Raw genomic sequence first — 15262 nt, 5'->3', positions numbered from 1 at the left:
GGCCATATTTCCTGATCACACAAGCCACTTGTTAGTCCTCAAGTTTCTGACAATTGTAAAGACTGTCCCATTACACAGAGTCTCTGGAGACAGCTCCCGCTGCCCTGTTTTGGGGTGGGAATTGGACATGTGCCACCAGGCTGGCATAGTGCCATTGATCTCAACCACTTCAGCAATCTCACCTCCTCCAAACCACTCAGCAGCACCACTCTGCTGAAGGCCATGTGATGTACTCTGGGCATAGACACCATTCCTGAACTCCTCAGGAGCCACATAACAGCCATGCAAAAGCACCAGGCAACTCCTAAAAAGAAATTTTTACTTGATATAGCCATATGCAAGCTGCAGGAAACTGCTCTAGTCTGAGATCCAGAACAGCAGCAATGCCAAAAGGAGTAAATACATGCTACAACATACAATACAGTGAGAACAACATAAGGTAATAAAACCAGAATACAATGCAAACTGAGTACATTTAACATCCCAAATGAGTTCAAACACAAAGCCAAACGCTGCCCTCTTACAGCATAACCAGCACTGATAAATTTATACACACAGCAACACAAACCGTATTGTAACAAATTATACATTGCAATAAAACAGGAAACATATTTGAACATAACCTTTTGAATGCTGTGAGAACCAGGACTAATGCTTCTCTTTCACCTTTCATACTGAAAGCCAAATTAATGCCCAGCCTAGCCAGAAGTATCACATTTCAGTTTTGTACAGAAGGCCTCCCATCCCATTCACCCAGCAGTGTAAAATCCCTCAGCACCATCAGGGGAAGATTTGCTAAGAGCAAAATGAAAATTTATCATCTTCCCACAGCTGTCCAGTGTTCCAGTCAGTCCTGCACAGGTACTGATGTTTGGTAATAGCAGCCCAGCCCCAGCCAAAACTCTGAGCAGCTTGCAAATTCCAGGAATGCTGATCAAGGACAAAATTTAAGACTTGACTCAAAGAAGGAGGTTGTACTCACCTAAGCCTCTTTTTGTGAGCAAGAGCTGAGATTTCTCTGATTCATTGTACATTAGGGCAATGTGCACAGCAGTCAGACTCTTGGTGACAAAACAAGCACACAACAATGGCATTATGCTGCCTAAAATAGGTGGATATATTTACACCAAACATTTTTTGTCCAACGTGAGAATGAACATCTGCCAGCTATGTATTAAAGGCTCAAGGAGCTTCAAAGCAAAGTCAGTCCAAAGAACTATATGCCAAAGATTTACATTCCCTTTAGCATATCCTTGAGAAGAATATATTACTCCTGCTAAGTGACATATCCCCATATCCCATATTCCAAATGACAGCAATAATAATTTGAAGCTTTGCTCTTAAGTTCCTCTATAAAATTTAGCTTTCTTTCAATTTAAAAGTAAAACATTCTTAACGAAAAACTAATAATTAATACACCTTAGCATAAACTTCAACAGCAGAAGGAGGGACTGAAGCCACTGAGAGCCCCCAGTTAAAAAGGCCACACCACATTTCCACAAGGCAGCTTTCCAGCTCCATCACAGGGAGGCATTGTGCAGTCTGCAGATAAAACCTTTTTGGGTAGTGTCAGCACAGCTCTAGGCCCTGCTCCCAGAGCTGATCTGACACCTGCTGCTTACTGAAACTCCACCTCAACTGAGCACACACCACAGACCTTCAGTCTCCTTCCACAGCCTCACCACCCCTCTCATGGTGAACCAGCAGATTTTCAGGACTACCTTCACAGTTAACCTGAAGTCCCCAGATTTTTTAGCTCTTTCTGCTGTTGCAGTGATCCCAGTTCCAGAAACCCCTCCCCAACACCTGACCTCAAAGTTCAGCTGGAAGTCACAGAGTCCACTATTTTCTGTGTCCCTGTGCTATATATTCTTGTTATGCACATTTCTGGAGCAGTCAGCTCTACTAACAGCAGTTGATGATACTTAATGCCATACAGGCAAGAGAGAGTCCCCACCAAAAAGAAAGGTTTTACTGCAAATGAACAAAAGATGGAAGCATTTTCTCTTTGCTGAGCAAAGGAGAAATTAAGCCCCTTAAACTGCTTGCCCAAATTCACAAACTCAGTGACAGATCCCAGGGGGTTAATTCAGATTTTGCATCCCTGCAGTGGGACAGTTCCTGTTAACAGAGGCAGCAGGAGGTATGATTCTCCTTGAAGTAAGGCCCAAGTTTTCTCCGATAAGTCACTATACAAAATTAGCAGACACTTGTAAAAGAAGCCAGGCAGGTCCCAATCAGAGGCACAGCCAGCAATAAATTCCCACCTTCTTAATGATGCCTTCCACCTGGGGATGTACTGGACACGTAAATACAAAATAACTATTCTAGTGCTGCAGGTTTGCGGTCAGAGGACAAGGAGACAAATCCAGACAAGTCAAATTCCACTGATTTTCAGTAAATAAGAAAGAACAGATACAGTACTTCCAAGAGGACAGCTGCCTGCCGTACTCAGTGTGACCAATATCCAAACAGAACTAGTTCCTGAAGGTAATCCAATGTTGAGAAAGGAAACAGCGTTGGCATGGAAAAATATTCCATAAGATATGCAGATGCTTTCAGAGAGGTTCTCCCTGTCTAAGCAGGGTGAAGCAAAATCTCTGCTCACTTTTCATGACAAAATGTCCATCTGCCAGCTGAAAACCCAGGGATTAACTGGCTGTTCCCTACATCAACATCTTCACTGTGGCAAGGACAACTCAGGCCCAAAGAGCGCAGCTATTTTGGGGTACCCAAGCAGCAGGAGACACGTGCAGCAACTGTGAACATTGTAGGTAATCCTGGTCATGGAGGGGGAAAAAAAAAAGAAAATCCCAGTGGTTTTAGTCATGCCCACTCCTTTACCCTGCAGTGCCAGGTCCACAGCAGCAGCCACTATCAGCTGCTGTGAGCCAGGGATGAGGAGGAGGAGGAGGATGACTACTGCCTCCAACAACCTCATTGTTAACAAGTCAGAGGTTGGGATCACTGTAGGTGGAAACTCTTGGCAAAAACAATAAAGCAGCTACTACATATTTCAACAGGTTCAAAGTAACCTCAGATGTTAGCAGCAGATGCTCTTTTCCACCCCCTGGGATTTTGAAATGGTTTATGTGTTTCCTCCCTTTCCCCTAATAGGGCAGGGTGCTGAAGGAATTAGCCAGAGAAAGAGCCAGAGAAACACTAATTACCCTCAGCTACCCGGGAGACCACAGCACCTTCAGCTAATTGTGCAATCCCCACTCCCCCACTCCAGATCCCCCAGAGAGAAGGTCTCTTGCCTCCAGCATCCAAACTGCAAGATAATCCCTCTCACCTGTATTTTAAAAGGGCATGCTTGAAAATCCTAAGTGTCTAAAGCAAGCTCATTACAATTAGTTTCCGCAGCCTATCCCGTCACACCAGGAGCGACTGCGCCACGTCAAAGACGGAACTGCTCGTGTCAACACATCTGACACAGTGCTGTCACTAACCCTGTTATTAGACTGCACACGTACCTGAAATCCACATCTGAGCTCATTGCCTGGAGCACTCCACAGCCAAGTCTCTGCAAGAGTCTCTCTCACAAAATTAAATATGAAATGTGCATCTTAAAAAAATGCCCCGTAGTTTCATATTTATTAACTAAGACATTACTCTTCCACTTACACATTTTTGAAATGTTAAATATAGAACATTTTAAGGTGCATTTAGTGCTTGTGAAGAGCCATGAAAATTGGATTCCTCTAGAGAGCAATCTTTAAAAGACAGCTCTCCCACTCAATTCCCCTTATCCATATCAACCCAGATGCAGAGAGAACTCCCATGAAAATAAGAGCCCCTAAGTAACAGAGGACCCCAAACTTAGCCAAGACTCAGCTGTATCACCATTGTGACTCCCAAATTCCAGGCAGTAAGGGCTACCCCAGTAGTAAGGGTTGACACACTAACAGGAAACAATGAGCACAGGCAGGAAAATTCAGCGGGGACTGCTCCTAAAACCTTAGGTCAATTCCACATGCACCTCAAGTGTTGCAAGAAGCCCCCATATGCTCTGAATCCTTGTTCTTTCAGGGAAAGCACAGCCCTGCAGGCAAACACTGAGGACACAGAGCCCTCTCCCAGGGTCTTCCACTTGCAGCACAGGCTCCTGTGCATCCAACATCCTGTGCACAGTGAGGAGACAGGTACTGCCAGCCAGGGATCACATGAGCTCTCCTTGCCTCAATCCCTGCTGATAGCAGGCAATCAGAGTGGCCATGGTGGGAATTACAAAGCATCCCTGACTCTCACACATCAAGTCCTCAATCCCATGCCTCTCCTCTCAGCCTGGCTTTCCAAAGCACTTAGAACTACTGCACAGTCGTTCTTTCCATCCTTCTTACTTACAGCCCTTCTTAACAGCTTTTTGACCTGGCAAATGATCTAAAATTGAGGCAGAAGGCTCAGAACAAGTTCGTACAACTTCCACAAACTATGAGAGAAACTGGGCAGTATCCACGTGTTATTAGTTGCTTGGCAGAAGCCAGATGTCCAAGCTTACTGTCAAACAAACAGTGTGTGCAGCTACAGAGAAGATGATGCCTCTTATGGAGTCATCTGGGACAAGGAGGGAACAGCTGGGATTAATGCAGAAGGATGGGGAGAACAAATGCAGTCAACATCCATCCTACCAAACCCTCCTTCCCTAGTTCTGCTGCTGGTGGGAACAGGGAGGAGTCATTTAGCACACAAGAGAAACCCATAGGAAAGAGCCTGCCCATCCCAAAACTCTGTTCTTCATCTCCCCTTCAGGTGATGCCACCACCAGACCATCACTTTGAGCAGAAGGAGAAGTGATGGGAGTTCAGTCCAGCACTGTCTGGCATCTGCACAGGTAAGACAAATCCATGTAAACAGTACATCTAAAGCCACTGTCATCTTCCCTTTTTTCCAAGAGCAGCAGCTCTTGGAAAAGTTCTTCCTCCAACTCTGGCTGGTGTAACAATGAGCCCTGACATGGATACAGCAGGCTGGGACTTTGCTTAGCTCCCTCAAATGATTCATGGCTCATCAGCAACAAAGGCATAACCTGTCCTGGTCACTGAGGCTCCCGGCAGACCAGAGCTGGCAGCATGATCCTTTGTACCCAACTGCAGTTTACCTGAGCAGCTGGGAATACAGGGCTTTTTTAGGTATTGAGGAACAAAAAATTGCCAACTCCACCAGCAATTCAGCCACGCTCTCTCTTCTTTGTCCTTCAGGCCCTTGGAAGCTGTTCAGTGGTGTGCCTCATGTAACACAGTGCAGATAATGCAACAGGGGTAAAATTTAGAACAAAACAATGGAACAGGGAAGAAAATAAGCTCTTAAAAACTAAGACAGAAAGAATTTCCTGAGCCCAAGCTATAACACAAAATTAATGTTTCTGCCATGTTTAATATTGCCTCTAGCACCTGCCTGCACTGGCAGTAGGTACAGTATAAACTGCTCACACTGGGGGTGTCTGGAGTGGGGACAAGTGAAATGTGGTGTCTGAACCCCTGGGCTGATGATCAAAGCTAACCCCTTTCAAAGTGAACTTCTGCTGGTCTTGGCCTCCTTTCAGTACCAATAAAAAATTCTTCCAATACAGTACACCTGGGCACAAACATTGCTTTGCTACAACCAAAATATTCACACCAGTATAAATCCCTTCTGTGGATGTAGTTGCATCCGTGTGCATATTCCTAACTCCAGGAGAGTTTTTTCCTCTGCTCATAAGGGATTAGCTAAAACTATTTTATAGTAGCTGTATATCCTTAAGGCTATTGCCTGTGCCAGAGGCAGCACAGAGTTTACCTCCAGAAATGCAGCTACAGGAGCACATCTCTCATATTGAACAGTCCCTGCCTCTCCCCTTCCTTGTGCAGACACACACCTCAGTCTGACACACCTCTGCAGAAATGACAGCATATTTGGGTTTTACCTAACAGGGGCAATCACACAAATTGATTAATTAGCATTTGTGAAACACAATGAAGAATTTAGGTGCTAAGAAATATTATTACTAATTTAATTTACATCCCATTCAGCCCTCAGTGTCTCCCTGAAACTGCCAACAATGGTGCTAATTAGTGGTAATTGTGGTTTGTGACAAGGCTATTTGCCAACTGGGAGTGAAACACAGACCACCAACTCATTTCCCATGGATTGTCCCACAGCTGCCAACAGCAACAACTTCCAGGCACAGCAACCTGCTCCCCACTCCAGCCAGAACTCTGGCAGTAGGAGATGCTGTATCCCATTACCAACTCTCCAAGGACACAGCCTGCAAAACTTTCAATTAGGGATAAACCAAAGCACCTTGTTTTTCCCTCCTACATTAGCTCAGTACATGACCCAGTAACTGATGCCAACACTGCAATACCAAAATGTTAATCTGGGATAATTTCAGATTAAACTTTACTTGGCCCCATCCACACTTAATGAAAATCACATTTTGATTCACACACAGGCCTCACTGTGGTAGAAAACTGTAAAGGCAGCAGCAGTAAACTGCAGGGAACTGAGAGTGTAGGATGCAGTAAATCTTGTGTTTGGGAGACTGTTTAAAGAGTTTTAACATAAGCAAAGAGGTGTATCTTTTTATCAGTTGTCCACAGAGATTTGGAGGACTTTGAAGACACACAAACAACTAACAGTATTCTGTAATCAATGCACATCATCTGAGCAGTGAAACTTTAAATTATTTATATATTTTAAATAAGTCTAATTGAAAGGATAACAACACAAACTGTATGAATCATAGCCCTCTCAAGTAATTAGATTTGTTATCCCTGCAGACTGCAAACAGTACGTTGGTTTTCTATTCTAATGTGAATTCAACCCCTTGTCAGCTGCCCCACGCATGAGAATACACCTCCACTCTTTCATCAGGAAAGATATCAACAGCAGGAAACTAGCCCTTCTTTCATCTCCGAGGCACCCACCCACCTTTCCAAAGGGTTTGCAACCAGGTGTGGAAGCCTTTCTGAATCTGTGCTGAAAGATCTCTTAATTATTAAGGCAAAGGAGGTAAATCCTTTGAGAGCAGCATGCTCCAAGCAGTAGCCTTCTGGTGTTTACTCATCCAGTAGTTGCTTAGTTTGACAGCGCATTAGAAGAGCTTGTAGGAAACTCGGGACTTGCATTGCATGGGCATGAAACTCTAACAGAGAGGAGCTGCTTTTTCAGATGTCTTGTTATATAATTAACCAAGGTGGGGGGGGGGGGGGGGGGGATCGAGCAAGCTGCCTTTTTGGCACAAACATTACACAGTGCTCACCCTGCCAGCCTATTGCATCAGATTCCCACCGCACGGCCAATTCACAGCAGCTGAGTAGCCGAGCCCCTGCCTATTATCCCCCGCTAGCCTACTTCACACTCACAAGGCAGCAAGGACAACTGTTTATTGCATCCTCCTTCCTGAGGAGCCGCTCACCACGCCAGGATTAGAGGGAATCTGAGCCTGCAAGTAGGTCTCACAAGTGTCAGAGAATGCAGTTCTCAAGACATTTCAACCACCAAGCCTTACTGCATGCTGCACAGCGAGTGAACTCTGGCTACCTGTTACTCCGTGCTCAGGGCTGCCCAGGGTCTGACACCGTGATAACTCCTATTTTATTACCTTCCTGGGCATGCTTTGAAACCCTGCAGAAAGCGGGGATTCATTTACCCATCATCGAGTGCTTATCAAGGAAGTCCCCCGAGACTTGCAGGAAGGAGACCACACAAACAGGCCTTTGCTCACGGGTCTCCTCACCTGAACACCTGCTGAGGCCCCTGACTCCTACACTGGGAATTTTTTTTCCCATGGCAGAGATCCGCTCACAGATAGGACCCAATTCTTTATGGCAGAGGCCCACCCCAACACAGGAACAGGGGTTTCTGTGCCCCTCATTGAAGCAGCCTATCTCAGGCACTTCACAAGGGAAATTAAACTTCTTTCCACCATCTGCAACAATTCGGAAAACAAAAGGTCCAACAGCCCTGAATCCAATGAGATAAGATATGTGACCTTTTACAGTACAGAAATAAGAGCCTACTCCTAGCCCAACAAGCCAAAAGAGAGATTCCTGTCGATTTCAAAAGGCTTTGGATCTGGCCTGAAAATGCAAACCTCACTGTGCATTCGGACACTGCTCCACAATGCACTTCCAAACAAAACTATATTTAGATTCAATGGGAATTCTGTAGATCATACAGGAACTCTCTGAATGAAAACGAAGGTCAGTAGGGTTTGGCTTCCTCTTCAGACCCTCCCCCCCATTCTTGCAAGTATCCAGATAAGCATTGTTTAGAAAACAATACATTACTTCCAAATGTTATCAAAACCCCAACACAGGTTTTGTGTGTTCTGAAACAGAATCTCCGGGCCTTCTGTTGCATTTTGCCCCATCAGCTAATTCTCAGGATCTCTTCAGATGTCTAGGCAAGACTCTGTATCAAGACTGTCTTTTTTCACCTTTCAAAATCTTTGCTCTACCTGCTCTGACAAAGAAAAAGCAACAAGGATAACAAAAGCCTCTGACAGGAAAAAAAAAAAAAAAAAAAAAAAAAAAAAAACAAAAAAACAACAAAAAAAAAAACCCTGCAGACAATTACAATACATGCTAATAAAGCTGCACCTGTGTAAGAGGGAAACTCTTGGCATCCTCATGCACTTTCCATTCCCTACCAGGCATTAAGTGCCACCGTGCAAGCACAAACTGGAGGAAAATGACACAGCCAGTGCTTGCCCGAGGGACATTAAGGACAGGAGTAAGCGCAGCCATGCAGGCACGCTCAAGTACCCAGAGGGCAAAAGCACAGCCCACTCAAAAATCATCCATCCCACTCAAAGTTTCCTCCAGCGCCACAGACACAACTGTTTGATTCTCAGCTGCACTTTACGGGCTTCTCGGAAGGAGGAGCTGAACGCCTGTCACCGGCAGCTTCTCTTAGTAAGGATGAAGCCAAATCCCAGTCGTAACACCGAGCCGGCATCCCCGGGGCAGTGCCAGCAGGGCTGGGCGGCCCCGGGTCCTGCGGGGGCACACGGAGCTCCCCCGGCACCCGGGCTCTCGGGGCGTCCCGGACGGCACCTGCACAGCCGCTCCTCGGCTCTTTCTCTCCTGTCCCCAAACTCCCTGTTTCATTTTTAACTGTTTCTGGCAGCCGGTGGCTGTAGCAGCGGCTGAGCGTCCAGCCGCACAGTTTCGCTTTTCGATAGAAGTCCGGGACGGGGAAATCCTTGAACTTTTGAAGAACCCTCCCGGGTTGGAAATCACCGGCTTTGCCGTCACGCTCCCCTCCCAAATCCTTTGGGGATGTACCTGTGACCCCGTGCGGGCCGGGGCCAGGCTCCAGCCCCCCACCCTCCCCCCGCGACCCCCGGCGGGGCTGGGCGCTGCACTTACCGGCGGGGCGTTGGGCGGGCAGCCGCCGGCAGCCAGCCGTGCCGCCTGCCTCCTCAGCTCGGCCAGCTGCGCCTGGCAGCTCCGGCACCAGCCCCCGGCCGCCGCCCGCTCCAGCGGCCGCGGCTCGGTCCCCGCGGCGGCTCCCGCTCCCTCGGGCGGCGGGCGGCTGGCGCAGCGCTCCTCCTCGGCGGCGGCCGGCGGCCTCTTCCGCGGGGAGAGCTCCCGCACCCCGCTCCCCTCCGCCACCTGCGGAGACAGCACAGCTCAGCAACGCGGGACGCGGAGGCAACGCTGCTCCCACCCTCCTCGCGAGGAAAAAAAAAAAAGAAAAAAAGAAAAAAAGAAAAAAACTAAGGAAAAGCTCAACCGCGGGGAGGAGATGAGTGTTGTAGGAACTTACCCCCGGCGCCCAGGGATCAAGTCCCAGAGCCTTCCTGCCGGCGGCCGCGATCATGATAGCGGGGGATGCTCCCCTGCCCCGCGCCCCGCTCCGCTAGTGCGGGCGGCGCGGTGCCCGGCGGCGCGGCCGGCCCGGGGCGCCCATAGCGGGGCGGGGGTCAGGGGTGCCAACAGTGATCGGGTCCCCGCCGCCCGTGCTGCCGCTCTAGGTGATGTTGCCTCCCATATTGAGACGGGAACGAAGTTTGAGATGGGAGAGGGAGGAGTGAGCTCCCCACGGCGGCACGGGGAAGGACCCAGAGCACCGCAGCACGTCGGCAAAAAAAGCTGGAAAAGTGCTCCGAGGGCAGGGGAGGAGGGACTGGACTGGGCGGGGGAGCCTCGGCCGGGGCGGGCTGGGGTTCGGGTTTAGGTTTGGGATAGCGGCGCGGGGAGAAAGATGCCATTTCATAGAGACCCTACGGGAACAGTGATAAATCAGTGTGACTTAAGTCGTTGCTTCCTTCACACTCTTAACACCCAAGTTCCTCGGGAGTCGGGAATAAAGGGCCGGGCGCGGGGTGCGGTCCCGCCGCAGGGCGCGCAGTCAGAAGAGCGGCGCTGGGGGAGCGAGGGTCAAGGGTCCGGCCGGGGTCCGCTCCCCTCGCTCCGGCCCGCGGCTGCCGCCCTCCCGCGCGGGCTGGGATGCGGTGCCGCCGCTCCGCGGGCAGATGCGCGGTGCCGGGGGGCACAGGCCCCGCGGGACAGCCTCTCCCGCCGCTTGGCGGGCGCGACGGGATGCTCCTACGCCCGCGGTCCCGCCCGGGACGGGGCAGCCGAGCCGGAGCCGGAGCCGGAGCCCGGGCCCCCGGGGCCACGCCGGGTGACGGCGGCCGCTTCCCCGGAGATGCCGACGCGGCTGCTGGGCCCCTTCCCCGCCACCGCGCGAGTGGGTGCTGGTGGCGCGTGGGGCAGCGTCTGTGGTGAAGTGGGCATCGCCGAGCACAAAGAGTGGGAAAACACATATATATGGGGGGAAAAAATAATCCCGCCCCAGGCAGCTCCTTTCCGCCACCGCTTGAACTTTTCCGCCTCTCCCAGCACGTGTGTGAAGCGCCTCACCGGCCCCACCCCGAAGGGTGCATGCCCTGGGGACGTGGGCGACAAGCCCAGCCCTGAGGCGCGCCCCGCACCGCGGGCAGAGAGAGCCCCCCTGCACTGTGATCGCTACCCCCGCCTGCCAGCACCGCCCGCCGGCACCCCGGGAAAAGTTGGTGCTCCGAGGGCAGGGGAGGAGGGACTGGACTGGGCGGGGGAGCCTCGGCCGGGGCGGGCTGGGGTTCGGGTTTAGGTTTGGGATAGCGGCGCGGGGAGAAAGATGCCATTTCATAGAGACCCTACGGGAACAGTGATAAATCAGTGTGACTTAAGTCGTTGCTTCCTTCACACTCTTAACACCCAAGTTCCTCGGGAGTCGGGAATAAAGGGCCGGGCGCGGGGTGCGGTCCCGCCGCAGGGCGCGCAGTCAGAAGAGCGGCGCTGGGGGAGCGAGGGTCAAGGGTCCGGCCGGGGTCCGCTCCCCTCGCTCCGGCCCGCGGCTGCCGCCCTCCCGCGCGGGCTGGGATGCGGTGCCGCCGCTCCGCGGGCAGATGCGCGGTGCCGGGGGGCACAGGCCCCGCGGGACAGCCTCTCCCGCCGCTTGGCGGGCGCGACGGGATGCTCCTACACGCGAAAATTGACCTGACAGATGGAGAAATTAACGTTCGCAGCTAATTGTCTACTTGGCTGCCGCTCGTATATTTAGCACTCTTCTCCTGTTTTTAGTTTTTTCCCCCCAGAGAGCGGAGCGCGCGCCGCTGTCTGTCACGGGGCCGGGCCCGCGCGCGCGGCGCTGGCGGGGCCGGCGCGCAGCGGAGACAGCGGGCTGGCACCCGGGGGCTGCCGTGTGCCCCTCTTGGGGCTGGCGGGCAACCGGGACTGGCACGGACACACGCACCAGGGCGCCGCGCCCCGGCTCCCTTCTCCCGCCTGCTCGGGGTAATGCTGCTCTCCGGGAAGTTGCTCCGAAATTTCCTGTACCCAAACAACGCCTGCAAAATCCTCCCGCGGCTTCAAGGCTCGGGTTGGACGGGGCGGGGGGTAAAGGGGTGGGCTCCCCGGCCGACGCTGGGCTGAGCCGCGCTACGGGGCTGAGCATCTCCTTTTCTGAGTAAGTACAAAACCCTCTCAGAAACAGCGGGATGCGGTGCCGCCACTCGCCATCTGAAACCGGGGTCACATAAGGTGCCGCGGTCCCCACGGGAAGCCCCAGGAGGGGTCTGGCAGCGCGGTTCTCCCGCGCCGCTCCGCGGAGCTGCCAGGACTGTTCGTGGTGCTGAAACCTGCCCGACACGGCCGCCCGCAACTTCGCACCGCCAAGTTTGACACCCCCTTCCCATGAGCCGGCCCCCGACCCCCTCTCGGGCCCCAGCTGCCCCGGCCGCGGCAAGATCCCCTTACCCTGGCTTTCCTCCGCAGGAGGTGGCTGGTGAAGCCGAAGATGATCTCCGAGTCCAAGCACAAGGCTCCTATCTCCAGGAGGCTGGGATTTTTCCTCGTGGCGTTGGAGGCATCGGGCGATTTTTGAAAAGCCATAGTTTGGGGTTTGAAATATCCTGCTCCCTGAGCGGAGGCGATGTATTTGTATACACACACGCACACAGAGGAAAAAAAGAAAGAAAAAAAAAAAAAAGAAAAAAAAAAAAAAACAGGAAAAAAAAGAAAACACCCCCCCCCCTTAAAAGTAAAAAAAAAAAAAAAAACCCCCCCCCAAAAAAAAAAAAAAAAAAAAAAAAAAAAAAAAAAAAAAAGGGAAAAGTAAAAAAAGCCAGGCGCGGGTGAGTTACTCCGTCATGTGCCAGGATGCGCCGCCGGGATGAGGTAGCCGGTAGCCAGCAGCCGGGGCAGACCCGCCAGTCTCCCTGCCTCTCTGCTGCTCTCCGCCGCTCTCCCTCCTCCCGTTTTATCCCCCTCTCAGCGCACCTTGCCTGACGAGCGAGCGCGGGCGCGGAGCCCTCAGCGCCCCGCAGGCGCCGGGGCCGCGGCCGGGGCCGGCGCTGCGCTGGGTGCGCGGGGCCGGCAGCGCCCTGCTCCCCCGCCGCCGGCCATCAGCTCGCCGAGCGAGGGGGCTCCCACCGCCCGCTGGCCAGGAACCCGCACTACGAGCCTCCTGCCTCCCCCCATCCACTGCTGGGTGGGTTTAGTGGCTGGGTTGGTGGGCTGTTTTTTCCCTCCTCCTTCTCCTCCTCCTCCGGGGTGAGCGCAAGGAGGGAAAAGCTGCCAGTGGAAGTCAGTTTAGGAAGGAAGAAAGACGCGCGCAGAAATAAAGGAAAAAAAAATAGGGGAAGGTAAAAAAAAATAGGAAAGCCTGAGGGAGCAGAGTAAAGCACTTTCCGGAAGGGACGCGGTCTTTCACTCCTCCAAAAAGCTTCCCCCTCTTTTCTCCCTACTGCTTAATTGTATTTGCAGTGGGTGCGGACGGCGGGAGGGAGCGAGCTCCTCCTCATCGAGGGGCCGAGACACAGGTGCCCGATGGCTGCTCCCGGATCGGGCAGCCCTCCCCGCAGGCTGCCTCTCCTGCCCGGCCTCCCTGCGTGTCCCAGCCTGGGGGCCGGGCAGGGCTCGGGGGTCCCCGCTGAGGCGCGGCCCATCCCGTCGGGCGGGCGGGATGCATGGAAGCGGGGAGGGGGCTCCGGGCAAAGCGCTAATCCCTTCTCACTTACTTTCCCGCTAAACAAATAATCCCCCCCCTGACAAAAGCTTCATATGGCCTGCAGTGCAAGGGAGGTGAATAATCTATTTATCCCGGCTCCCCGCCGCCTGCCCCGCCCGGACACCGGCTGCTGCGGGGCGGGGGCCGGGGGACAGCCGGACCCGCTGCTCCCACTGCAGCTGCGGCCGGGGCAGGGCTGAGGTCCTGCCCCGAAACCTGGCCCGACCGCACCCGGCACGTCGGGAGGGAGCTGCGGGACAGTGGCTGCTGCTGGGGAGCAGGGAGGGAAGGAGGAAAGGAGGGATAGAAATGAAGAAGGGGAAGGGGAATTGAGGGAAAGGAGGAGGGGGGAGGGAGGGAGGGAGGAAGAGGAAACAGAGGAAGAGAAGAGACAAAAGAGAGAAGTCTTAAGTCTCTATGGCCATGAAAGGTCGCCGTAGTTTATACTGAATTTATTCAATTGTCTATTCTGGGCTTCCCAGCTCATGATGATTCTGTGTGTTAGATGAAGAAAGTGGGTTAATGGGTGTCTCTGTGGGATGGAGGTGTACAGATGTAACAGGCAGGCACTAAAGCAGTGCTGGGAGGGAGAAGGGTGGGAGTGGTGAGATGCTTACAGCAAAGGTGCAAGGTTTTGCTTGGCTCCTCATTGCATTCCTTCCTGATGTCCAGCTATCAGACCAGAGACATGCCAGTGTGTTAGCTGGTCCCAGAACCTATCTGGGAATGGTGTCTGAAGGGACTCAATCCCTGGGCCACCTTGCCCAAACTCACCCTCTCACCCCCCACCACCCCTGTCTCAGCCTCCGGTCTTGCTGTGCACCACTATGCATTCAAAGCCTTTCACCACCCTCCCCTGCACAAGTGGGATGCTCCCCAGCCACAGAAGATCCCCGTGCTTGGAAGGTCTCTCATTACCAAGGGAGTAGGAATAAGTGGGTGAAGAGGAGTGCAGAAGGAAAAGCTATTCAAGCAAAATGGTGGTATGGACATCAACGGTCCAGCTAAAACGTGTCCCCACCCAGGCACGCAGTTCAGTTGTTCAGCATGAGGTAGAACAGTGCCCATCACCAGAACCAGAAAACCAGAAGCATGAAATGTCATTTCCCAGTCACTGGAGTATTTCCCACCTTGGCTTGGAAACATTCAACAGCAGAGAAAAACTCAGCCAGGTCAGGAAGGCTTGTTGCCTGCTCTGGAGAAGGCCTGAGGCATCTGTCTCCACCCCCCACATTTTCAGACCAACCAAATTTAAGCACTCACACCATGCTCAGAGACAGCCCAGGCCTTCCCTGTTCTAATGGCACCTAGAGCCCACCATGCCTTCCTTCCCCAACACAGTTTATCCCTCTTCCCTGACTCTTGGCAAAGTTCCTAGGAAGGTCTGGGTCTAAAATATGCCCTGAATGTCAGGCACTGAGGGTCCTGTGCAACCCCAGCCTCTCCCCTAATCCTGGAGAGTCTCCCTTTAATCACCCCTATTAAAGCAAATATCTCCCCACCTCACTGCCCTCAGGTGTCTTGCCGATAAACAAGCTGAAGGGAAAGTTATTACCTTTTATTCATGGTGTCTAAACTAAAGTAAAACATCAACAGGGTGACTGTACATAATAATATACTAGATAAAGTCCATTTTTCTTGGGTCCTCTGAAAGCAATCCCTGAGCATTAAAACGGGTCTCTTAATAAATATCTTATCTCCCTGCCACAGAGCCCTGGCTGCAGATAACCAGACAGCCATTACTGTACCTCTGAAATAACCCCATTTCCATCAGGGC

General features: G+C 52.3%; 1 protein-coding gene across 1 annotated transcript in view; it reads right to left on the bottom strand.

The window, feature by feature from the left end:
* Positions 1 to 10042, bottom strand: part of KIF26A (kinesin family member 26A) — a 95412-nt gene extending 85370 nt beyond the window's left edge. Inside the window, exons 1-2 of the mRNA XM_041399427.1 lie at positions 9757 to 10042; positions 9357 to 9602 (exon numbers count right to left, since the gene is read on the bottom strand). Coding sequence (XP_041255361.1) covers positions 9357 to 9602; positions 9757 to 9810 — 300 coding nt within the window. The 5' untranslated portion in view covers positions 9811 to 10042. The remainder of the gene's footprint in view (positions 1 to 9356; positions 9603 to 9756) is intronic.
* Positions 10043 to 15262: the final 5220 nt, after the last annotated feature.

This window comes from Onychostruthus taczanowskii, unplaced genomic scaffold, assembly GCF_017590055.1.
Source record: "Onychostruthus taczanowskii isolate IOZ18803 unplaced genomic scaffold, ASM1759005v1 scaffold1, whole genome shotgun sequence".
NCBI lineage: Eukaryota > Metazoa > Chordata > Aves > Passeriformes > Passeridae > Onychostruthus > Onychostruthus taczanowskii.
Note: the sequence above shows the minus strand (reverse complement) of the source record. Positions and strands in the feature narration are given on the sequence as shown.